This window comes from Temnothorax longispinosus, unplaced genomic scaffold, assembly GCF_030848805.1.
Source record: "Temnothorax longispinosus isolate EJ_2023e unplaced genomic scaffold, Tlon_JGU_v1 HiC_scaffold_16, whole genome shotgun sequence".
Classification (NCBI taxonomy): domain Eukaryota; kingdom Metazoa; phylum Arthropoda; class Insecta; order Hymenoptera; family Formicidae; genus Temnothorax; species Temnothorax longispinosus.
Window position 1 is genome coordinate 482,264 of NW_027269970.1, and position 26,946 is coordinate 509,209.

A 26,946-nucleotide genomic window follows, 5' to 3' on the forward strand; every position below is an offset into this window, starting at 1 on the left:
TTCAACATTATACAAATACTTGATATCGGGTATATACATGCATGCACAATCACGTTCAACATTGCACATGATATTGTTCAGCGTGTGATCGAGTCACGTGCAAATGCTCCTTCGAAGATTGTGATTTAAAAATAGTGTGTGAAAAAAGACAGTATAAAAAACATGGAACATTTCGATGAAACGGAACGCGACCTGGTGGAAGGATTCAACCAAATCGCTACCTTGGGCGAATATTAGCGCGCAGTCGAGAGTTTGATACGGTTCGAGTACGTTGCAATAAACAGCCTCCAGATACGATAAACACTCACGGTGCGAACTACTACGTTCCGATTCAGGACGAAACGTGTGAGAAACAGCACAATGAGTAAGTACCGCTAATTTTCGTATATACTTGTGCAAAAAAAACTTTTATAAACATAATTGCATTTTTTCAGTTTTGATAAACCCCGCTACACGCCTCGTATTTTGGGAAAGAGATTTGCCTTGACATCGACCGCATATAAATTTTTGGATGTTGGAATCAACGCTGGACCTATGTCCTCTGTGGATATACTTATTCGCGATAATCGAGGCAATCGGATAATTCTGCCTCATGCAACGTGGTTGACATTCATCAAAAAACGTGCAGGTATTCAGCGACTCGTGCAGTCGCCGGCACCATCATCGCTAGCGTTTCGAGATTTGGAACTCGTTAAAATACGCGACGCAGATATTGTAAAATTGACATCGTGCGACACCAGCTTGTACATGAAACCGTCAACCGTACTCTTCCTGTTAAAACTAGAACATTGCGTTGAAAATGTGTATTTTCAACTATGTCAAAATGTTCATGGCGTAAGTGAAAAATTTAAACAATTTATAACAATTTTACGCCAAAATTGGATCACCGATAAATGTAATGCAGTTAAAATCTTGCGTGAAGTTTATGATAAAAATTCAATTATTGATTGCGAATTATTAGCCTACGCTTTAGATACTATTGTGTATATTGCGCTACATGAGAAATAAATAAGTATATAATATGGTTAAAAAAATTTCTTTTTCATTTACCGTTCCTTGTCGTTAAGCTGTCTTTTTTTATCGTTTACTTAAATGTAATGTTAAAATTAAATATCGCAAAGATCTAAACAATTAAATATCGTTGGCGAAGAAAAGATACGCGATCGTGAGCGAAAACGCGCGAACGGGGGAGAGAGAGACTGCGCGAACGGGGGCCGGGAGCGAGCGAAAACGCGTGAACGGGGGAGAGAGACCGCGCGAACGGGGGCCGGGAGCGAGAGACCGCGCGTGAAGGAGAGATAACGCGAGCGGGAACGTGTGACGTCACGTGGACCCCGCGGCGCGGCGAAAACGCGAACGCGGTCGACCCTCCCCCCGCGGCGCGGAAAACGCGAACGCGATCGTCCCTCACCCCGCGCATTACAAAATTAAAAATATTTAACTGGTGGTCGCGACACCAGAAAAAATTATGATTTTTTAAATAAACTATATATGTATATATAAACGTTTTATTTCCTTTTCCTACATACTTTGTAGTATAATATAGATGTTTTAGCGGTTCAATAGCAGTTATATGGATCGCAGTTATACAGATCGCAGTTATACAGATAACTGTTTTAGTTGTTTGATAGCTGTTTAAAAGCTGTTTTTAGCTGTTTAAAAGAAGTTTGATAGCGGTTCAATAGCAGTTATACAGATCGCAGTTATACAGATAGCTGTTTTAATTGTTTGATAGCTGTTCAAGAGCTGTTTGATAGCTGTTTTTAGCTGTTTCATAGCGGTTCAATAGCTGTTTGATAGCTGTTTGATAGCTGTTTTTAGCTGTTTTTAGCTGTTTCATAGCGGTTCAATAGCTGTTTGATAGCTGTTTAATAGCGGTTTAATACCTGTTTGATAGCTGTTTGATCGCGGTTCAATAGCAGTTTTACAGATCAAATCACCGAAAGTCAATGGCGCGATATCATTTTCATGAATATGTCTCGCGGTGACTTCATCGCACACGTGCAAAACTGCACATTGTAGATTTTTCGGAAGGCGCAATTGTATGGATGCTGAGATCATGATGAAATTAGATATGATAAACAAACGATGTGACAATAGTGAGATGTAGAAGGATGAATTTGAAGGTACGTTCAGTAGTCGAAGACTGGAAGTAAGAGTCGGTTGGCGTGCTTGATCGTGTTCGGACGTGTTTGTCTTGTCGAAAAATTTCAAGTGTCGCGACTGTTTGTACTGTCTGCACTGTGTGATTTTAACAGTAGTACCGTGTATTGCGCCTTTTGAGGCATACAACGTTCTGTAAAATGGATTTCGAAGAATTGCAGTTTGAAGGACATGAAATGGAAATTGAAGCAAACGTTGAAGAAATGGAAGTGAATGACGAGGAAGGAATGGAAGTTGATGATGAAGCAATATTGTCAGACGATTCGTGTTATGATAGTGAAATGGCTGATGAGGATATTCCGGACGAAATTTTCAGAGTGTTGAATCAAGCAGAAGTGAATATGTTACACCCTCTGACAAAGATGTGTTGCATATACTCTTATTTTACTTCAGGACATATGAAGTTTTGTGCGTCATGCATTGTCAGAATACACGGATTGTTCTCGATGTTATACGCTGTTCGCAGACATGACACATGTCCGTATATCCTCATAGATGGTCTCTTTTGTTCATCTTGCGGAGACCCATTATATCTTATTTCACCGTGTAATCTGTGTCCTATGTGTTTTTGTGTAAATTTTAACTGTGTAAATAGCCTGTGTAAATAGCCTGCAGTATTTTAGTGTATACATATTATTGTGTAAATTAAGAGACAATGGCCTGAATTCTGAAGGTGACTGACTCAAGAGCCAGGGATTTCTGGTTCAAATCCCGCAGTGGTAAGCAAATTTTCTATGTATAATATAAATTTATTTAAACGCGATCGTGAGCGAGAACGCGAACGGGAGCGAGAGAGACCGCGCGAACGAGAAGACGCGCGCAACCGGGGACGGGGGAAACATCTACGAGGGAGAGATAACGCGAGCGTGTCGTGTGAGGTCACGCGGACCAGCCCGGCCGTTGCACGCGGACTCCGCGGCGCGGCGAAAACGTGGGTTCCCTCGCCCCGCGGCGCCTGGAAACGCGGCGCCGGAAAACGCAAACGCAGGTCCCCTCACCCCTCCCCCGCGACGCCCGAAAAACGCGGTTTCCTTCTCCCCCTCCCCCGCGGCGCCCGAAAAACGCGGTTTCCTCCTCCCCCTCCCCCCGCGGTCTTCTCCGCCCGCGGTTCTCCCCCGCCTCTCACCCCCCCTCAGATCCCATGGCCTAGAACCGGCCTAGCTTACCTACTCCCTGGAGATCTCGCATCGATTCATTGAGCCGTCCTCGGGCGCGAAAAAGGTTGCGAAACCCGCGCCTTGTGACGGCAGCAGGGCGCTGCAACGCTGCAGCGGAACTGCAACGTCACAATATATATATATATATATATATATATATATATATATATATATATATATGTCTTTATTTCAGCTATACGCCAAGAAAGGACTTGGTTTACAATTCCACTTAACTCACACATCCATCCACGCATCAAACAACATTCTTCTTTACAAACAAGCCGCAATACATTATGATTTACATTATTTACAATCGTTATCTTTTTTGTAGCATTCCTCTCTCCTTTTCCATAATCTATTTAGCACCTTTTTTTTCCATTCTAAATTTGTCATCGCATATATTCTCTAATCGTTCTCCGTTATTCCTACTTAAATTCTCAAACCACATACTTGTGATCTTGCACTCGCTTATATAATGCTCTAAATTGTCCCTGCCTGACTTACAGAATCTACACTTCGTATCTTCTTCGTCAAGTCAGTATTTATTTGCGTCCTCAAAATTACCGTACCTTAATTTTACCATCGCTCTAATCTCGTCTCCTGTTTTCACTTTATCCAAGTTCGCTTTTAATAAATAACTCGGCGTTTTGTTTGTCACCTCTATATCTTTGTACCTTGTATTATACCTTGCCTCTACTATTTTACTGTTTATTATTTGCCCTTGAATATCCTGTTCCCTTATTCTTACTAAGCCTTCAGTATTTTTACCTTCATTATTTAATTCTTTTATTATTTCAGAGCTCCAACCATTGCTATTATAAAACCTTTCTCGTTCCAAATTATATAAATCCTTTTTCTTTTTATCCCTTGTGTCCTTTTCATCCTAACATGCCTTTACTAAACTTCCATCTTTTTTCCCTCTGCTTCTTTTCTCGAACCTCATGGCTCTTATACCCCAACAGATTTTAAGTTTCTCTAATCCTAGTTCCCTTAGTATTACATACCTCGGTGTGCAAAAATCTAGTCTAAATATCCATCTTACATAATCTAACATGACTTTTTCCAACTCCTTTTTTTCACTCCACCCCCATATCTCTGCTCCGTATTCTATCACACTTTTCACTAGGTATTTAAAAAGCGTCTATCTCCTACTAAAATCATCTTTACATAATCTTTCTCCTAAGCCCCAGACCCTATTTGCAGCGATCCTTCCTTTTCTTTTCAGCTCTTTTATATGATCGACATAATTACCTTTCTTATTAAACGTGAAACCCAGGTATTTAAACCTATCTACTTCCTCTATTATTTTTTCGTCCCATTTCCATGTCATTCTGTCTTTTTTACCTTTACTATTAAATACTAGCACTTTAGTTTTTTCTGTATTTAATTCTAGCTTCCTATCTTTTAAGAATCTTTTTAACATGTTCATTATATCTAGTAAAGCCTCTCTATTTTTCGCTACCAAAACCATATCATCCGCGTATGCTAATGACCATACTCTCACTCCTCCAAGCTCCACTCCTCCTATACCACGCTTTTCTAAAACTTTATCGATGTCCGCGTTGTATAAATTGAACAGGGCGGGACTCATCACACAGCCCTGCCTTACACCTTTCTTCGTCTTGAAGCACTTTGTGAATCCATTCCTCGTCCTTATTGTCACCTCCGTCTCTTTGTAGATTTCTTTTATCCTGTTTATTAAACTGCGATCCATCCCTTTCTCTTCCATTATCTTCCATAAAATTTCTCTGTCAACGTTGTCGAATGCTGCCCTTAGATCCACAAACATTGCGAAAATCTTGTCTTTCCCAGTTGCCGCATTTTTCTCCTTCTCCCTTTGCACTATATGGTTCAAGATAAATATATTATCCATCGTGGACCTCCCTTTCCTAAAGCCGGCTTGGCTTTCAGGTATCATCCCTTTCCTCTCCATTATTTCCTCCAATCTGTTCCTTAGAATTTCGGCATATACCTTGTATGCTGTGCACAGCAGCGAGATCCCTCTGTAGTTCTCTGTTCGCTCTTTATCCCTTCTTTTATATAGGGGGACAACTATGCTTGTTCGCCATTCGGTCGGAATTTTGCTTTCCTTCCAAATGATCTTCAGCAGATCAATTAGACCTCTTCTTACCGCTGCGCCACCATACAGCCATGCTTCCATTGGGATTCCATCGACACCTGCAGCTTTGCCTAGCTTTATGTTCCTGACTGCCCTCACTATTTCCTCTTCTTGCAACTCTCTATCTGTATCTTGAACCTGCTCTTCATTTCTTTCTTCTGTTCCCATGGCACGCATCTCCAACGCCTCTTCCCTTCCTACCATCTCGGTCCCACCTAACAGCTCCATGAAATAACTTCTCCAGTTCTCTTTCGGAATATTATTCTCTTTCCATTCTTTTTTCTTTCTTCGACTGTTTATATAGTTCCAAATTTTCTTTTCGTCCTTCAGTTTTCTTAATTCCTCTTCTTCCCTCATTCTCTTCTCCATCCTTTTGCTCTCTAACCACCCCTTCAGGCATTTCTTTTCTTCCAAATAGTCTTCCTTACTTCCTTTTCCACATCTCCACCTTCTGTACTTTCTTTTCACCTCCCTCTTCTTTCTGGTACAACTCCTATCCCACCAATCTTCGTGCCCTATTTTCCTTCTCTTCTTTACCTTAATATCCTTATACACTAAGGTTCCAAGAATTCCGTTTTTTAATTTCTCCCATTTCCTATCCACCGACTCCATTTCCTGGTCCTCGGTTTCATTCCATACCTCCGTCCTCTCCCTGTATAATTGCCTTGCCTCTTCGTTCCAAACTATGATCTTCTTTGACATATTCCGTTCCTCTTCTTCCTTTTCAGTACACCCCTCCATTTGTCTCGTATTCTCCTCTTCCTCCAGTACCAAGGTCAGAGGCAAATGATCCGAGTCCACCCTGTCCCCTATTCTAAATTCCAACACTCGCTCTTGCGCACTATCGTTTACAATTGCATAATCAATTACCGAGCACCCTCTCGCACCCACATACGTATATTTCCCCTCCCAATCTCCCTCTGTACATCCGTTTAAAAAATACCATCCTTTTTCATTTATCATATCCACAAAACTTCCGCCGCCATTTCCTATAACTTTATCTTTACTCTCCTTTTCAAAGTCATACTCCTCCTCCCTACCACCTCCTAAATTTCCTATTCTAATATTAAAATCACCTCCTATAATAATATCCTCTCCTTCGCATCCTTCGCATTGCTCCGTTATTTTTGCCATTATCTGTTCAACGTCTTTCTTTGCTCCTACATTGTATACTGTAAAAATATTTAGCCCTTTTTCCTCTTTTACTATTCTCGTTCGCGCAATTCTTTCTGTAATCATTGTACATTCATAATTCTCCACTTCCGCCATCCAGCCTTTTCTAATACCTATTAGTAATCCTCCCTTCGCTCTACCCTTCCTTTTTTCCTTTACAGCGTTAATGTTTTTCCAAATGTGCGTTTCTGGCAATCTACCCTTAATTCTATCCCATCCCTTTTCCTCTAACCATGTTTCACATAGTCCTATAAAATCAAAACCTACTATGTAATTCCAACAATCTTTGTCCTGCCTCTCTATACCTGCTACATTCCAAAAAATTATTTTTCGCCCATTTTCTTTCTTCATCTTTTTCACTTTTCCATCCTTCATTCGTGTTGTTTGCCTATTGTCCTCTTTGTTGGGGATTCCCCCAACTTATTAATATAAAAATTGTATCCGTCCGTTATATCTACTGCGATATACTTTTCGTCTGCGTCTCACACAAAATTATCGATAAGTTCGGAACCGCCGGAAAGAGTCGATCCGCGCCGAAGGCGAGACCGCGTCAGCATCCCCACGCGGCTCGCCCGACCGCCGGCCTCCCTTCCAACGAACCCGCCGCGCCGGGGTATTTAAGTCGGCGCTCCGACAGGAGCCGGCACTTTGTCTTAGCTCCGGCTCTCTGCTGCCTTCGGCGAAGCCTACCCCATCCAATATCCCAGGGTACACGCAAAAGGAGGTCCGGTGTTTCGAGCCTCTACTGAGGGTTCTCAGAGTTTTCCCGAACTCCATCCAACTTACTCCCGACGGCCATGGTTCAGCGAAGTCGAGTGTACTCAGCCTCGTTACGAGGGTTTTCGTAGCCATCGCCCCGGGCGTCCGCACATCCCGATCGCGTTTCCGCCCGCGTGCAAATGCAACATAACGGACCGCGCCGAGGAGTATATAGAGTTGGATAAAACCACGTTTCGGTAGAATCGCTCTTTATGTAACACCGCGCTTCCAACACTACAAGTCACAGCGCGCCGAGTGCATTCGCACTAATTTGTCTGTACATCTCACGTTTCGTCAGTTTTGTTATTATATCGAATAAAGTTTTTATATATTGTAAGTCAAGTGCTGTCTTTTGGGCCTTCCACTCAACTTCCTAACAAGCGATTGAGTTCGCGTTCAACTGAAACCCCGGTCGTCTCATAGTTAAAGGGCTGAACAAAGCCATTCGCAATTATCTCGCGTTCTCGCGGAACGAATTCGGCGATTCGTTCGGCGCGTTTATTGCGCGCCCGAACACTCTTGCATGCCTCGACTTACTAATACTCTTCTCCTAACTTGGCAGTCCTCTAGAAATTTTCCTTTTCTATTAGCTTATTTTCTTTCTCGCTCCATACATACTTTCTACCTTGTATCTCTAGCTTCCTAAAACCTATTTGCACCCATTTTCCTTCTGTTTTCTCTTTCCATGCCCTTTCTATTATCCGTCTTTGCACTTCTCTGTCCTCAAAGGTCAAATCGTGATCAATGAAAATTGTCTTACTTCCCAGTTTCTTCTTCTCCTTCATGATGTTGTCCTTCGCTTCCCAACAGTCCATTTCGACTATTATTATCTCTTCTCCTACTCTGCCTGATGGCGCATTTTCTTCACTCGCGCTCTTGCACCAAACTCCCTCTCCAGAAACGTCTTCGCTGTGTCTATTAAAATCTTGTTTTCCTTTTTATGTAGTCCTCTGATCACTAAATTATTTTTCTTTTCCTTCCTTTCCTTCATATTTCTTTCTCTCTTCCTCACCATCTCCGCCACCTTTCCCACGATCTCCTCCATTTTGCCGCTGGTCGTTTCATCCGTTATGTTTTCACTCCTTCGTTCGATCTTCGATAGCCTCACTTCTATCTTATCCATCCTTTCCTCTACTTTTTCTTCTTTTTTTCTCCGACCCTCTTCTAAGACGTTCATCCTCTCTCTCATCTCTCTCATCTCTTCCCTCAGGTCCCTCATTTCGTTTCTAATCTCTCTCAAGACTGCTAGTAGCGAACCGTCCTCCTCATCCTTCTTTGTTGCTGACAGAACTCCTTCCTCTTCTCTCTTCTTACCTACCACACCGGCTCCATCCTTCGCTTTGTCCATACCTGGTGGCGTTCTCACTGTCTTGTTATCTCTCTTGAAAATTTCCATCGTACGTTGTTCGTTTTCCTCTCTTTTCCTCTGTGCTTTTGCTAACTCGCATGCCGTACTGTTATCACTTGTCATAAACTCCAGTATGCTGAGCGAGCCCGATCTTTCTCTCCTTCTTAACTCCTCCTTTGTAAGTCTTCCCTTTCCTCTTTTTTCTTCTTTTGGTGTGGCAAAAACTTCCTTATCCGTTTTCTCACTGCATGAGCAATCCGACACTGTAGTCGGATTCTCATTTTTATTCTTTATTGCTGCCTTCTCACTCTCACCTGTCTCTCCCTCCATCCTGTGCGCCCCGCGTGCACGCTCTTCTTCCAGCCAATCTCCTTAACCGCTACCTCTATGCCTAGACCGTTCCGTCTAGTGTCTAGTGTCGCTACCCACTCTATGCGTGGCGCAAATCTCGCTCCCTTTTGGAACGCACCGCGATTTTCTCCCGCTTTCTCTCACCTAACCTCTCTTCTCTCTAAAATATTTAGCGCTCTTTTCCTTCACTAATTAATACTTCTCTGCTGCATCTATTATCCTATCCTAAATTTAAGCTTTTCTTCCTACCTTTCTCTCGGTTTATCGCCTACCTCGTATCCAATTTCCCTCTAAACTCTCGCCTAATTCATCCGCAACTCACACGCATGCACATCACACTCGCTCCACTAACCAAGTCTCATATAGTTATTATATAAATACCTTAAAGTTATCAATAGTCGTAATTCTGGAACTAAAGCACGAGAACATTTTTTTGGTCAAATATGATTTTGTCATTTGTACTAACTTCTAAAAATGTACCAATGTCATTCTGGTAAAACGATAAAACAACTGAGGATCATTTTTTATTTCTTGGAATAAATTATTGTAATCTCCAAGCTGAATTCTTCTCATATTAATAGGGCTCACAAGCCATCGTCTATTTAGCCATCTAATTTGTCTTTTTTTACGTATTAGCAAAAGACATAAGTTTACCTATCCAATGTATTACCAGAATTAGAAATTCATCATCATTTTCCATTTTTATCACAAAGACTGTAAACTGTAACTATTATAATATATATTCTGAAACATTAATGTATAAAACTTATTAATTACTTATTTCTTTTATTAACAATAATTTACAATTATAATAAATCATATTTAGTTCATAACTGTATTTTGTACTACAATATATATAATTAAAAATATTACTATTTAAATATTTTTATGACAACATATAACAAGAAGAATATTGGTTAACCTCAAATACTATCATTATATTTTGATCATTCGGTAAAGAAAAAGACAAATAAATCGTTATCTTTGTAAATACAGTTTTTAAAGTAAAAAATAATTTATATTTTATTTTAGTATATTTGTTTATAAATTATATGTATATTATATACTTACATATTATGTACTCTTATCAAAACGCAATTCTTTCGCAGTCACGACTACGACTTATACGTACTACGAAGTACGTCTCTACGTTTTTCTCTGCTTTAGTTCACGTCTACGTCTACGACAGACGTAAGCGCTCACGTCTCCTTCTCTGCCATCAGTCTTCCTATCGCTGATATGTACGTCCATATATTCTATGATATTATATAAACGTTAGTTGTAACATTTTAAATAAGAAAACATGTATTTCACAACCTTTTGTAGTCTTATGAAATTATTTAAATTATTAGTATTACAATAAAAAAATAAGACATACTATTTGCAAGCTTAGGAACTTTGGTAAATAAAAAAATCTCTTCCATGTTGTCTTTGGTAAATAAAATCTTTTTAAAGCAAACTTATTACAGATAAAAAAAAGCATCTACTTATAGCTATGTTGCACTATATAAAATTTTTTTAAACAAAAAGAACTTTTGAACAAAAAAATATATAAAATATTTTTAAACAAAGTATAAAATCTTTTTTAAACAAAAAGAACTTTTGAACAAGATAATTTACTTCTCTGATAATGGTGCAGTTAGAGCATCCATTACCATTTTTCTTCTTGTATCTTTCTCCTTTTCTGAAATATTACTAAATTGAATTTTAATAAATTCCATGAAAGCATCATCTGCTTTCGTTGTCGGAATTTTATCTTTCTTTTCCATGTAATTATAAATTTTTTGACTCATTTGAAATAATGTTTGTTCTAATTCCTTAGTTTCATTAATTTTTCTTTTCTTCTGTTTTGGCTCTTCATTTTCTTTATTAAAATTTTTCGTATTATAAATGTGCTCCTTGTCATTTTCATTTTCTTCTGTGTTCACACATTCTTCATTTGTAACACTTTGTGATTCATCACAAATGTTATTTTTTTCAAGTGTATTCGACTGTGATTTTGTGCAGTTTGTGTAGCTTCTGAAAATAAAACATTCGTGTGTTGGACAACAAATATATATATTTAAATAATGAATTCAATAAGTTACCCTACCTTCGCCTTTTAATTACATTATCCAAAAATTCTAATTGCTTAAAAAAAGGAAATCGGGAGGATTTAGCAGCACCACTGCCACTTCTTGATGCAATTTCCATTTTTTTTCTCTCTCTGTTATATTGCTCTCTCAATGATATGCATCTTTTTTGGCAATACGAAGGAGTATATATGTCACTTAAATAAAAAAAGAACATTTTAGTTAAGAATTATTATTTATTAACAATTATCACATTATTATTATTTTATTAATTACATAATTTATGGTACAAGTGAAATTTACTCACCACAGTTCGTTTGGATCATTATTTTTGATATTTCACCCCAAGCATTTTGTTTCATTGCGCTGTCCTTAAAATTGTTATTACTTTTATCATATAGAAATGGACGTTCTCTATACAGTTCTATCAAAAACTCATCACCACTCTTTTCTTCAATAGTAATAATACTTTCAGGTTCACTGCCATCATTTGGATCACAATCATTTACATGTATTTCAGATGAATCAACAGTATAATAATTTAAATAATCCGACATTTTTTTGCTCAAAGTAGCACTCAAAAATGTTTTTTAAAGAAATATAACAATACAATTATAAATCTTTTTACCGCAGCAGTGTACTATCTGAAATAACTAAGAAAAATATTGGTTAACCTCAAATACTATAATTATATTTTGACCATTCGGTACAAAAAAAGGCAAATAAATTTTTTAATGAATTTTATCTTTGTAAATAAAGTTTTTAAAGTAAAAAATAGTTTATATTTTATTTTAGTATATTTATTTATAAATTATATGTATATTATATACTTACATATTATGTACTCTTATCAAAACGCAATTCTTTCGCAGTCACGACCACGACTTATACGTACTACGAAGTACGTCTCTACGTTTTTCTCTGCTTTAGTTCACGTCTACGTCTACGACAGACGTAAGCGCTCACGTCTCCTTCTCTGCCATCAGTCTTCCTATCACTGATACGTCCATATATTCTTTATCCAAAGAGGTACCTACTATTGGGTGCAAAAATTCTGTTCCTCAACCTCTCAATTGATGCCCCTTTTGCAAGATCCTTTTCTGCTCGTTTCGCTCTCTGCATGAGATGTTTTCGCAACTGCATAAAAACAAGTGCAATTTTGTTGCACCCCCATTGGCGGCACAAAGTTGTTGTGCCGCCAATGGGGATATGCCGACACAAGGTTCTTTTGGGATTTCGGGTCGGAGAATCAATGTAACACTAAGTATAATAAACTGGAGTATATTTCCCTTTCACAAGTTTATTACTGTTAGAAATACGGAGATGTCGGTAACTTTTAGATATGGTTACAGCCATTTATTGTATTAATAATATACTCTTGCGGTTCCATGAATGAATACTAGATGGCATGTCGTTTCCGCCTAGTAACTATTGCAAGCGGACGCGCGAGCAACGCGGCGCACCGAGTTCAGCTCACGCTAGCATCACGTGACAAGAAGGCGAGTGGAGGGGATGCGCAAGCACGAACGTGCACTGACGTGCAGAGAGACGATCCCGGCCATTCTCGCAGATTCTGTCGAAAGTGAAACAGTTCGAGTCACGTACTGGGCATTCTGCCACGATAATACTTATCGGGAACATGTTCAAGTTCAGTTGAAAACACATCGCTCGTGTCGTATTAATTACTTATGTTGTATTATTGCCCTTGTCGTTGCTTGTGTCGTATTCAACGCTCGTGTCGTATTAAAAGCTCATGTTGTAGTATATTCCGTTGCCGTGAGTTTATACACGAGTTCCGTAATACTCAGTCATTATTGGAATCACGAATAATACTTTCGAACACGTCAAAGGAAGAGAGAAGAACGATGTATATTCGGGGCTCAGCCGAGTCTTTACTTGACGGTGAGCATTCGAGCGATATTGGAAATCAAGAGCGGCCATAATTGATTTCGTTCCTTTTACGCAGTGAGACGAAATAGCTGCCAGTATCCTGATTATCTGGCTCGCTTACAGCGAATGAGTTTCCCACTTTCAGTGGATGATTTTCCGCATAAATAAATATCGGATTATTAATAATTATTTGGTGGATGCTGCAGATTCCACAATAAGGTAACATTTGGATTTATTATCTCAAATATTCGGTTCTTTCGTCAGATTTCTCCCTGACGAAAGTGATACTTTACAAGTGCGCACGTGCTAATTCAAATATTCGGTTACAGGATATAAAGTTATTTTCTTATGATTGTCCTCAAAGAAGGACTGTCATTATTTATTCTGATTAATAAGAAAAGGAGATTCTTACCTCGGGACGTAAATTCAGGGGAATAAATAAAGACAACAATAAATAAAAATAATTCAGAGAAGAATGCGATAAGAGTAATATTAAATGATTATCAGCGTGGATGTGCGAGTGAGTGATATGGGTGTGCGTGACGACGCGAACGGTGGATAATGCGGCTTATAATTAAGTAGAGGATAAGTTTATTAATTTATTTAAAATTTCGAAGTCTAGCAGCGCCAAGTTTTTTTACAAGAAAAATTTATGTATTTTAATAAAATATTTTTATTTTGTACTGTTACCTCTGTAATTCTTTGTGACCACTAAAAAATACACATGTAAACTTTGTATTTAAATATCTTGTATTCCCTTGTTAAATTTAAACACAATTTAAAGATTTTTCAAAGTAGTGCAACAATTATTTTTTGAGGAAGATTTTTCAAAGTAGTGCAACAATTATTTTTTGAGGCAATATATATGTTCTCTCTGTAATTGGCGCTGTAATTTAAAGAGATATCATTTCTTTTCTGTAATTGTAATAGATCACTTGAAGCGCGACTCTTCTTTTTGATAAGGTAATATAATTTTGTGATGTGTCTTGATAGATCACTTGGGTTATAATTTTTCGGAAATAAAGATACTACTGCTTAGATTTTTTCGAGATTTTTCGAGATATAAAGATTACGTCTACCACTTGTTACTTAAATTTTTTCGAGGTATAATACTACCACTTTCTTTTTTTTTCGACGTAACAACATATAGGTACACTACTATGCGTGAACTTGGCGCCTTTTTTTTACCTTTTTTTTTAAAAGGTAATTTTGTACGGATATCACGCCTTTTTGTAGTGTTACGCATCTTAATCTTATAAACAATATATCTTATAATTTTATAAACAGTATATACAAGGTATGAAGCTAAAAGCGTTACGGACTACTATTTCTAAAGAAAACAACAATTTAATATTTTGCTTAGTTTATTAAAAATAATAATCTGTAACTCTTTCAGCTGTACACCTTGTATATATTTTTCAATTTCAACATAAAACATAATCGCAATATAGCATGATTAATGTTAATAAGTCGTTAACTGTAAAATTCTTTATTTATTTTTATTCGCGTGTCTTACTGAATGTTGTTCGCAACTGTATATGTACCGATATCTTCAGTTATCGATATTTTTGATAATTACAGATGGACACCTGTAACACGTGTCTGAAATTTACCCAATTTGTTTATTCTTTTATTCCCTTCAACTAATCGCAAATTAATTCTATTTGATAAAAGCAATTCTGTTAAATTTCTCATACATAACGCATCGTTTATAACTTTCTATTATAAATATTTGTTCGGATCCGTCCTCCGAACGGCGCGCCTGCGAGTGCGGCAACCCGGCCCGCGCGCTCAAGCCCGCCCGGCGGGCGCACGTGGCACAACCCCACTTGCGCGCCGCCAGCGCGAGTAACACCTGTCGCCGCGGGGCGGCTGTCGTTACTCGCAATCAAAATTCGGCAAGAAAGATACATAAGGGCGAGCCTGCCCAAGACGAGCACGCTCTCTTCTCTCACGTTGAGGCTACAAGATACCGGGCGTTACATATACCGGCTGTAGCAACCGTGATTAAGACGAACCTTACATATTCCGCTCCAACCTGGAGCGAGCGGAATCCTCGCACCGTTCCTCGGAACGACGTGCCACCGACTTGCGCCTGCTACTACGCAAGGGAGAGCCTGCCCCTCCCACCCGCCGAACCGGACAAATTCGGTCCGTCGTGGTAGTAGCACCGGGCAACTCTGCCCGCTTTAGCAGAGGCCGCCGACGACCACGACCAAGGAGAAGAGCCAGGAGGCCCTCGCCACCACGACGACCAACCGCTGCCGGACCGGCACTTCCACCAGAGCTGTGGTGGCCATTGATAAGAGTGACGATCCCCGAGTCGCACAGGCGAATCACACGCCCACCAGGGCTGACACTAGTGCCTGGCGATCCAAGGGTAGAAAGGCCCCTACCTCCGAATTTCTGGAGGCCTGTGGGTATCCAGACCGAGGAACGCACGAAGAAGAAGAAAAGGAGCAGGAAGACGAAGACCGCATCGGCCCTGCCTTCCCTTGAACCCTGTGCGCCGGCATAATACAAATCTAAAGACAAAGCCCTATCCACAATTCACGCGTTGATGCACTAAGTCATTATGTATATTTATTAAGGAAATAAAGCTCACTTTTACCAGAGCTTCGACTCGTCGACTCACTCGCCTCAGACTTCCTCATTCCCGACCGCTTCGAAACATGGTCCTTCGAGCCGGATAGCCAAGCCGGCGATTACTTTTTCTACTGCTCGCATCAGCGTACGATCGAACGGTTCGGCGAAAGGAAGTTTCACCTGACGCAACATGGCCCTCGAAGTAGACGGCGTCGTGCGACGCCAGCACGAGGTATATACTCGATTGGCAAGAGCCTACGAGAACCTGAAGAAGTCAGGAGCCGCGAAGATCATTGCAGGATCCGTGACGGCTCGCATGGCCAGCCTCGACCAGAACTGGGATATGTTCAAGGAAAATCACGAGGACATAATGACTGCACACTGGAAAGCGCTCAACAAGCATGAATATGTCAAGGATGACTTTTACGCTGTAGCTGAGGAGGTCTACCTGTCTCAAAAGGCAGCGTTTCTCGATCTCTTGGCAAGGTTTGAACGCCCAGATACCGACCAATCAGCGAGCCTCAAACCAGCGGAGGGCACGATGCGCAAGACATTGCCACGCATCCAACTGCCACAATTCTCTGGCAAATATGAGGACTGGCCCGCCTTTAGAGATCTGTTCTATTCCATGGTAGACCGAGATTCCTCCCTGGAGGACGTCAAGAGGCTGCACTACCTCAAGACGTGCCTAACGGACAAAGCCAGTACCCTCATCCGCAACCTACCTACCACGGGCGAGAACTACTCTCGAGCCTGGGTCATGCTCACTGAGCACTACGCTAACACGCGCCTGTTGGTGCGCGCCTGCTTTACTTCATTCTCATCGTTGCCAAAAATGAAGAATGAATCAGTAGGCGACCTGCGGAAAATTTTCCTGGGAATGCTGAATACAATGGGCTCCCTCGAGAGCATTAGGCGACCCATCACCGACTGCAGTGACCTATTTGTCCACCTTGTCGTGGAGCTGCTCGATGCCCGCTCCCGTCGGGATTGGGAGACCCTGGTCAGCGGAACTGCTGACCCGCCATCGCTCGACACCCTGAAGAGCTTCTTGGAGTGTCGAGTACGCACGTTGGAGGCGCTTTATCCCGACAGGGGCAAGCTACCCCCCGGTACGAAAGGGGACTTACAGAGCACGCTGTCTCGCTCTGCGTGGTCTCACGTAGCGGGCCAAAAGCCCAGGGATGCCGACAAATGTGCACTCTGCCAAAAGGAACACTACATCCTCTGCTGCGAGGAGTTCCGCCGCAAATCACCCCACCAGAAGAAGGGATTTGTGGAACAAAACAACCTGTGCCTCAACTGCTGCGGGAGGCATGCACTCGCCAAGTGCACTTTAAAACGAAACTGTGCTGCTTGCCAGGAGAGGCACCACAGCACGATGCACGACGCGTTCTCCGCAACCGCTACCAACGCCGATGCGGCTTCTACTTCGTTCCACGCTCGTCAAGACGACTGCCACGTGAGCAGGGTACTGTTGGCCACCGCCAGGGTCAACATTCGAAGCTCGCACGACGACCTTGTTGCGGCACGCGCCCTCATCGATCCAGGCTCTGAGGTGTCCCTTGTGACCGAGGCCCTCGCACAACGCCTGAGACTTCCACGCGCTCCCGCCTCCACCACCGTCCTCGGCATCGGTGGAAGGCGATCGGGGAAAGCGCGCGGACGCATCACTCTACAAGTCAGCTCACGGGTGACGGACGCCACCATCACCGTGCCGGCGCTGATTATCCCGCGGATCGCCGCACACGTCGCCCAGGACAGGGCGGCGCTCCCGAGGTGGTCCCACCTGGAGGGGCTCCCTCTAGCTGACCCGGACCTGCACGCCGCTGGTGCGGTGGACGTCTTACTGGGCGCTGACGTGTACGCCTCCATCGTCGAGGACGGATTGCGGAGGGGCGGCCCAGGGACTCCGATGGCGCAGAAGACGACGCTGGGCTGGCTCGTTTCCGGCGAAGCCAACGGCACCAAGGAAGGCGCCACCGTGACGTCTCTTCAGTGCTCTATTGACGACGAGCTCCCTGCACTTGTTCGAAGATTCTGGGAGCAGGAGGAACTTGAGCACCCGCCGCTGCCACTCACTGAGGAAGAACAACGGTGCGAGGATCTCTTCGTCCGAACCGATTCACCCACATCCGATTGCCAAACGGCAGGTACATGGTCCGACTTCCTTTCAAGACGGCCCCTCTCCCCGACCTCTCACGGACAAGAAACATCGCCGTGCGCGTCCTGCATAGCGTCGAGGGTCGAGGCAGGAATAATCCCGGCCTACTCGAAAAGTATGCAAGCTTTATGCAGGAATACGAAGAACTCAGCCACATGACTCAGGTGCCCGAGCAAGATGACTATTACATGGCACCCAAGTGCTATCTCCCGCATCACGGGGTGTTCAAGGGGCCTGCGATGATGCAAAAATCCGAGTCGTGTTTAATGGATCGGCAAAACTTCCGTCCGGAGAATCCTTGAACTCACACCTACTCACCGGCCCGAACCTGCTGCCGGCATTGCCATACATTCTGTCGCAATGGCGACTCCACTGTTACGTCGTAATAGCCGACATTGAGAAAATGTACCGGCAAATCCTGGTCCATCCAGCCGATCGCGACATGCAAAGGATCGTGTGGCGGCGACCAAGCGACGATGCCATCATCGACCTATGGTTGAACACGGTGACCTATGGCCAAGGGCCAGCTCCATACCTGGCGATCCGCTCGACGCGCCAACTTGCCGCCGACGAAAGGCTTGCGTACCCAAGAGCGGCCGCAGCCTTGGAAGAGGAAACGTATGTCGACGATGTCCTCAGCGGAGCGGACACTCAAGAGGAAGCTCGGAAACTTACCGGAGAATTCACTTCCCTGTGTGCGGCGGGAGGGTTCCCGTTCCGGAAGTGGGCTTTGAACCACGACAAAATCTTGACAGACGTCCCTCCTGAGCACCGCCAACGAGGACTCCACTCGTGGGAGCCTGACGTGAGTCACGCCACCCTTGGACTTCAGTGGCGACCCCAGGAGGACGCCTTCTCCTTCACGGTGCAGCCAGCTGACCTTGGACGCTTAACCAAACGAACAGTGCTCTCTCAAACTGCACGCCTGTTCGACCCACTGGGGTGGCTGGCGCCAGTCATTGTCCGTGCCAAAATCCTGTTCCAATCAACATGGCTGCACGGGCTGGAATGGGATTAACCGCTGCCTGCGGCAGAGGAGCAGGCGTGGCGACAGTTATTCACGGAAATGCCAGTGATCTCATCCTTGCGTATTCCCCGCTGGCTTCACACACAACGGAAGAAATGCACGATCGAGCTGCACGGATTCGCCGACGCCTCTGAACGCGCCTACGCAGCTGAGCTCTATCTCAAAACGAGCATTGACGGCGGGCGGAGCACGATCACGCTGCTGTCGGCTAAAACCAAGCTTGCCCCCATCCAGCGTGTCTCACTTCCGCGCCTGGAACTAAACGCGGCAGTGCTGCTAACAAGGAATGCAGCCCGCGCACAAAAAATACTCAAGCTAGTGGAGTCCAAAGTCAAATTGTGGACCGACTCAAGGGTCGCACTGGCGTGGATCCGCAGACACCCAGCCAGATGGACCACCTTCGTGGCCAACAGAGTTGCGGAAATCCAGCGGGAGCTCCCGGATGCTGTATGGAATCACGTCGCTAGCCGGGACAATCCCGCGGACTGTGCCTCACGCGGGCTGTTCCCCCGCGAACTGGTCGACCACTCCCTATGGTGGCAGGGGCCCCCATGGATGCACGGGGACGCCCCGCACGCCACGGAACCACAAGAGGATGACGATATACCAAAACAACGGGCTCGAGCCCACGTGGCCACACGCGCCGAACCCGCTGAACCAGAAATACTCTCTCGATTCTCGTCATTGAGTCGCCTGCTGCGTGTCACTGCCTGGTGTCGAAGGTGGCTACGAGTGCTGCGCCCACATGAAGCAATGCCTGCCCTGACAGCTCAGGAGCTGGAGGACGCACAATGGGCCTGGATCCGAGTAACGCAGGCTGTCTGGCATGCTGACGAACTGAGAATCCTCTCCCGTCGGGAACCGCTCCCCCGGCGGAGCCAGCTCCTGTGCCTCAGCCCTATCTTGGACGAGGACCGCATCCTGAGAGTAGGCGGGCGGCTTAAACACGCCATCCTGAGCCACGATGAACAACACTCCGCCATTCTACCAAGGGATTCAAGGCTCACAACACTCATCGTCGAAGCATTTCACAAGAAAACGCTGCATGGCGGTGTGCAACTTACCCTGGCAATGATTTGCCAGAAATTCTGGATTCCCAAGGGACGAGCACTCGTGCGACAATGCATCCATCGATGTATCCCATGTGTGCGATGGCGGGCGGCATCCCCAGTGCCATTAATGGGAAGCCTGCCATCTCCGAGGGTCACAATTTCGAGGGCATTTACACACACAGGCGTAGATTACGCTGGCCCAATCTTGCTGGGCACATCAAGGGGACGAGGCCGCAAAGCCTACAAGGGCTTCATCGCCCTCTTCGTGTGCCTCAGCACAAGAGCCGTGCACCTGGAGGCAGCCTCTGATCTCACCACAGACGCCTTTCTTGCTGCACTCAGGCGCTTTACGGCACGACGAGGACTTTGCGCCGCGATCTACAGTGACCGCGGCACTAATTTCGTGGGACCTGACAAGGAGCTGCGGTCATTCCTACGAGCCGCCATCATGGAGGACTCCTACTGAAAGGACAGCCTCGCAAGCGAAGGTATCGCATGGCGATTCAACCCACCTGCGGCCCCCCACATGGGCGGATTATGGGAAGCCGCCGTAAAATCAGTCAAACATCACCTTCGTCGAGTCATCGGCGACTCAACGCTAACGTTCGAAGAACTATCGACGCTCCTCGCGCAAGTTGAAGCCTGCCTCAATTCGCGACCACTTCAAGCGATGAGCGACGATCCCGAGGACTTGACGGCCCTGACACCCGGTCATTTTCTGATCGGAGCCGCTCTCAAGGCAGTCCCAGAGCCCACACTGACAACAACTACGAATTTCAGTCGATGGCAACACCTGCAGCAGATGAAAGAGCACTTCTGGAGGAGATGGTCCACAGAATACCTGCAGACCTTGCAGGCCAGGACCAAATGGCAAGCATCAATTGACCATGCGAAGGTCGGCGACCTTTGTCTGATCAGGAACGAGCTGACACCACCAAACCGATGGCCGCTGGCAAGGATTACAGCGATCCACCCAGGTGACGATCAGCAGGTGCGAGTGGTGACTGTCCGAACAGCAACTACCACAATGACGCGGCCTGTGGCAAAGATCGTGCTCCTGCCATGCGAAGACCAGCACCCATAGGATGGCCTGTTTCGTTTACCAAACGAGGCGGGCGGTATGTTCGGATCCGTCCTCCGAACGGCGCGCCTGCGAGTGCGGCAACCCGGCCCGCGCGCTCAAGCCCGCCCGGCCGGGCGCACGTGGCATAACCCCACTCGCGCGCCACTAGCGCGAGTAACACCTGTCGCCGCGGGGCGGCTGTCGTTACTCGCAATCAGAATTCGGCAAGAAAGATACATAAGGGCGAGCCTGCCCAAGACGAGCACGCTCTCTTCTTTCACGTTGAGGCTACAAGATACCGGGCGTTACATATACCGGCTGTAGCAACCGTGATTAAGACGAACCTTACATATTCCGCTCCAACCTGGAGCGAGCGGAATCCTCGCACCGTTCCTCGGAACGACGTGCCACCGACTTGCGCCTGCTACTACGCAAGGGAGAGCCTGCCCCTCCCACCCGCTGAACCGGACAAATTCGGTCCGTGGTGGTAGTAGCACCTGGCAACTCTGCCCGCTCTATCAGAGGCCGCCGACGACCACGACCAAGGAGAAGAGCCAGGAGGCCCTCGCCACCACGACGACCAACCGCTGCCGGACCGGCACTTCCACCAGAGCTGTGGTGGCCATTGATAAGGGTGACGATCCTCGAGTCGCACAGGCGAATCACACGCCCACCAGGGCTGACACTAGTGCCTGGCGATCCGAGGGTAGAAAGGCCCCTACCTCCGAATTCCTGGAGGCCTGTGGGTACCCAGACCGAGGAACGCACGAAGAAGAAAAGGAGCAGGGAGACGAAGACCGCATCGGCCCTGCCCTCCCTTGAACTCTGTGCGCCGGCATAATACAAATCTAAAGACAAAGCCCTATCCACAATTCACGCGTTGATGCACTAAGTCATTATGTATATCTATTAAGGAAATAAAGCTCACTTTTACCAGAGCTTCGACTCGTCGACTCACTCGCCTCAGACTTCCTCATTCCCGACCGCTTCGAAACAATATTAAATAGTACGATATACATATATTCGTACTCACATCCTTGAAAATTATTTCGAGAATTCGAGCGAATGTCACAACTAGATAAAATTATCTTTCATATTTTGACAGTTGAGTAGGAACATATTTGAGTTGGCAAAAAATGATTCTCTGAAACCGCACGTGTGTGTGTAAATAATTCAGTAGAAAATATATAATCTTCATTTCAAAATACATTTGCACACTACGTACCAAAAATATATAATATGATAACGTAGTTTTTGCTATTCAATTGATTGAATTTCAGAAAAGAAAAATATTTAAAAGTATGTAACTATGTCAGTCAATAAAGAGACATAGACGCAAATTGAATCATATATATTTAATTGCCTTCTCATTAAATATAAAGTGCAAACACATAAAAATTGTATATTTTTCTATACTTAAATGCAATAGGAAGAAATAATTAAACAAGTATCCTTGCATAGGAATATTGTGCATAATTTTTACAAAACAGAGATTTGCGCAATTAAGATATATAATAAAATTAATAACGATTCTATAAATCTTAGTTATATGTTAATAATACGACAAGATCTTTTTAATCATGAAACTTACAAACTAACGGAAAAAGATTCGTATCCTAAATCGAAAACAAATTATGTGTACACATAATAAAAATTGTATGAATTAAAATTATGTGTATACACATAATAAAAATGCGGAATTATTTTTGTCAGACATAATTTTAATTCATCCAATTTTTATTAGACATAATTTTAATTCGTCCAATTTTTATTATGTCTAGACATAATTTTAATTCAGCGAATTTTTATTATGTCATGACATAATTTTAATTCTGCCACTAGGGAATTTGTAAGTCAATTCTTATGAATCAAGCTTGAATTCGATGTCTAGGTGTCCCAGGTTGCCGATGACGAGGTCCACATAGTGCGCTCCATAGTTTTCGGTATCCAGGTGTATTAATATCTTGAATTCGATGTCCACGTGTTCCAGGTTGCCGATGACGGGTTCCAGATAGTGCGCTTTATAGTTTTCGGTGTCCAGATGTAATAATACGTTGAATTTGATGTCTAGGTGTCCCACGTTGCCGATGACGAAGTCCACATAGTGCGCTCCGTAGTTTTTGGTGTCTACGTGTATTAATACCTCGAATTCGATATCTACGTGTCCTACATTCAGATTTAAAGTTATTAATACACCTGGACACCAAAAACTAGGTGACCCCTCATTTTATCTCAGCCCAAAACATCTCAGCAAAAATATCTCGTCTATAATATCTCAGTCCAAAATGTCTCAGTCCAAAAATATCTCAGTCTAAAATGTCTCAGTCCAAAAATATCTCAGTCCAAAATGTCTCAGTCGAAAAATATCTCAGTCCAAAAATATCTCAGACAATAATGTATCGAACAAAAATATCTCAAGTAAAGGTGATTTATTATATTATTGTTATTATTTTTATATTCAGTTGATTAGAATAATTTATTATCAATGTATGGCTGTTCATGAAGTGTGATACTAATTAAATGTAATATTAATTTTGTCTCCACGCGTGGAAAGTCCACGCATGTACTTTGAAGACACATTATGTGTCTAGTTTAATAATAATGGAGCCCCCCGCAGGGGGGCGGAACCTACTGCCTCCACGCATACATTTTCCACGCGAAACGAGGTGCCACATGGGTTTACAACTTTCCACGCGTGGAAAGTCCACGCATGTACTTTGAAGACACATTATGTGTCTAGTTTAATAATAGTGGAGCCCCCCGCAGGGGGGCGGAACCTACTGCCTCCACGCATACACTTTCCACGCGAAACGAGGTGCCACATGGGTTTACAACTTTCCACGCGTGGAAAGTCCACGCATGTACTTTGAAGGCACACTATGTGTCTAGTTTAATAATAGTGGAGCCCCCCGCAGGGGGGCGGAACCTACCGCCTCCACGCATACACTTTCCACGCGAAACGAGGTGCCACATGGGTTTACAACTTTCCACGCGTGGAAAGTCCACGCATGTACTTTGAAGGCACACTATGTGTCTAGTTTAATAATAGTGGAGCCCCCCGCAGGGGGGCGGAACCTACTGCCTCCACGCATACACTTTCCACGCGAGACGAGTTGTCATATGGGTTTGCAACTGTCCTAATACTAATTAAATGTAATATTAATTTTTTATAATATTTTGTAATAAAAATTTGTAAGATGTAATTCATTACAATGATATTGTGTAATATAAATTGTATGATGTACTTTCGAGGTTAATTATTGTCAGAGATATTTTTGGACTGAGACATTTTAGACTGAGATATTTTTGAACTGAGATATTTTTGGACTGAGACATTTTGGACTGAGATATTTTTGGACTGAGACATTTTGGACTGAGATATCTTTGGACTGAGACATTTTGGACTGAGATATTTTTCCCGAGACTTTTTTGTATGAGATCATTTAGGAGAGACATTTTGACTGGGAACCCAAAAACTACAAAGCCCACTATGTGGACCTCGTCATCGGCAATCTGGGACACGTAGACATCGAATTCGAAGTATTATTACACCTAGACACCGAAAACTACGAAGCGTGCTATCTGGACCTCGTCATCGGCAACCTGGGACACCTAGACATCGAATTCAACGTACGATTACACATGGACACCGAAAACTATGAAGCGCACTATCTGGATCCTGTCATCGGCAACCTGGGACACGTGGACATCGAATTCAAGGTATTAATACACGTAGACACCGAAAACTACGGAGCGCACTATGTGGACCTCGTCATCGGCAACCTGGGACACGTAGACATTGAATTCAACGTATTATTACACCTGGACACCGAAAACTATAAAGCGCACTATCTGGACCTCGTCATCAGCAACCTGGGATACCTAGACATCGAATTCAAGCTTGATTCATAAGAATCGACTTAAAAATTCCCTAGCGGCACTTTCTGCCAAGCGTAGAGAACCTTCTTTTCCGTTGACTCAATATATATTATATATATATATACCTAATTTACCTAAATAGAAATCTTCCTCCTGACCGATAAGTCTATCAACCTAATTTCGAAATACGCGCGCGATATCGAAACTGGCGATACCTGCGCCGCCAGCGGCGAAAAAGTGAAAGGGACGTTTCTCTGATAATCATAATAATATTGAGATGAGAGCGGTCGACGTAGGCCCTTAGCAGAATGGCTGTCTTATAACCTTAAGGCAGTGTTTTATGCCTTAGGGTGCATCCCGATGGAGAAGAAATAGCGGAACGGAACAGTAACGGAAAAGAGATATGGTGAGGGGTTAACCAATCAGAGTAGTTCCGTTTCAATTCCGTTCCGTTATTTAGTGAGTGGGTTCCCCATAGCACGGAGCTGTTACGGAACGGAAAAGAAACGGAAAAATTTCTAACCTATTCTGTCGAAAGTTCGCAAATAAGTGCAGTGGATCGATCGGTTTGCAACATTTTTATTTTTGCAATTTATTTATTTATTTATTTATTATTTATTTATTTTTACATATACATATACTTATTAAATATACATTTACTTTTACTTTTCTCTCTGCAACAAAGAAGTATATAAATTAATCATTTATTGGCTAGTATAAAAGTTGCACATAATAAACGTTGAAATTTGTACTTTTTGATTTCGATGACGCCGGAGAGACTGGAGACAGTGACGTAGAATTGTCATTGATGATGGGAATAAGATCATCATCTACGTTGAGGTTGTCACTTGTTGATGTGGAAGGAATGCTGTTGCTCTTTGAACAGGACGCTTGTTGCTCGTCATGCATTGATTTTTGTAAAGAAGTTACGGTTCTAGAATAAACATTAGGACGTTACTACAATATATAATAATTATCAGCTAAACTATCGCTATTCTTGAACTTACTGTCGATATTCCAATGTATCATTTAAGAAAGACATTACATCATAATGACGAAAGGATGGTTTTATTTCGTAGTTTTTTGGTAAAGCAGCTGCACCATTTTTTTACACAATGTTTTGCTTTTTTTAATACATATTTCTTGCCTTTCTATAACAATCTTTAAGATAGGTCCATCGTTTTTCTGCTTCAGTAGCGGTATATAAACCTGTGACACACGTATAATTAAGAAATATATATATGTATATATGTATCGTGTGTGTGAGTGTAGAAAACCTTGAAAATAAGTAAATATGTAAATAAATATCAATGCTTTTAAACCTTTCAAACATTTGCTGACTTCTTGCCATAGGCAGTCCTTTTGTTTCCTTCCTCGTTCTTTCACAGGTATGCGAAAATCATATAACGGTGCTCTCTCTTTTACGGCACTTATTAAATCTTCATCTAACTTTTCTGTATCGTGGTCGTCAGTGTGTTCTTGACGGTTTTGAGCAATATTTTCTTTTTCGCAGGCAGTGCTGTTATTCTCACTCTCGACGTGTGTTTCTAAAGAATCTAAATAATAACAGATTTAGTTTTACAACAAATTTATATATCATTTACATATTCTAACCATTAGTTATATTGAATATATATTGCCTCTCTTGTACACAAATATACGTACCATTTATAAAGAGATTTCGATCTTTATCCATTATTAAATTCGTATGATTTGCTAAGCAAGGATGTGAAAGTTTTCCGTCTTCATCGAACCAAACAATCCAGCGGCAATATCCACATTTGAATTTCTCGAAATTAATAAAATATATCACATTCGGTTAATTAGCATTAACATATTAACATAGGATTTTAACATATATATTTTATTTTCACATGTAATACCTACCGATGACGACATATTGCTCTTTATTTGCAAAAATAAAAATGTTGCAAACCGATCGATCCATTGCACTTATTTGCGAACTTTCGACAGAATAGGTTAGAAATTTTTCCGTTTCTTTTCCGTTCCGTAACAGCTCCGTGCCATGGGGAACCCACTCACTAAATAACGGAACGGAATTGAAACGGAACTACTCTGATTGGTTAACCCCCCACCATATCTCTTTTCCGTTACTGTTCCGTTCCGCTATTTCTTCTCTATC

At 43.0% G+C, this 26,946-nt stretch overlaps 3 protein-coding genes across 3 annotated transcripts; 2 read left to right on the top strand and 1 right to left on the bottom strand.

Annotated features, from left to right (window-relative positions):
- Nucleotides 1-15,808: 15,808 nt before the first annotated feature.
- On the top strand, nucleotides 15,809-17,941 carry LOC139823713 (uncharacterized). Its single transcript, XM_071796218.1, has one exon. The coding sequence runs from the start codon at nucleotides 15,809-15,811 to the stop codon at nucleotides 17,939-17,941; it is 2,133 nt and encodes a 710-aa protein (XP_071652319.1).
- Nucleotides 17,942-18,848: 907 nt separating this feature from the next.
- LOC139823714 (uncharacterized) lies at nucleotides 18,849-20,327 on the top strand. The gene has a single exon (XM_071796219.1). The coding sequence runs from the start codon at nucleotides 18,849-18,851 to the stop codon at nucleotides 20,325-20,327; it is 1,479 nt and encodes a 492-aa protein (XP_071652320.1).
- Nucleotides 20,328-25,335: 5,008 nt separating this feature from the next.
- LOC139823687 (uncharacterized) lies at nucleotides 25,336-26,847 on the bottom strand. The gene is given in 6 exon segments (XM_071796201.1): nucleotides 25,336-25,477; nucleotides 25,556-25,737; nucleotides 25,811-26,012; nucleotides 26,126-26,359; nucleotides 26,469-26,592; nucleotides 26,691-26,847. Coding segments are annotated over 6 exon segments (813 nt in total). The 5' UTR covers nucleotides 26,703-26,847; the 3' UTR covers nucleotides 25,336-25,418.
- Between the last annotated feature and the right edge of the window lie 99 nt (nucleotides 26,848-26,946).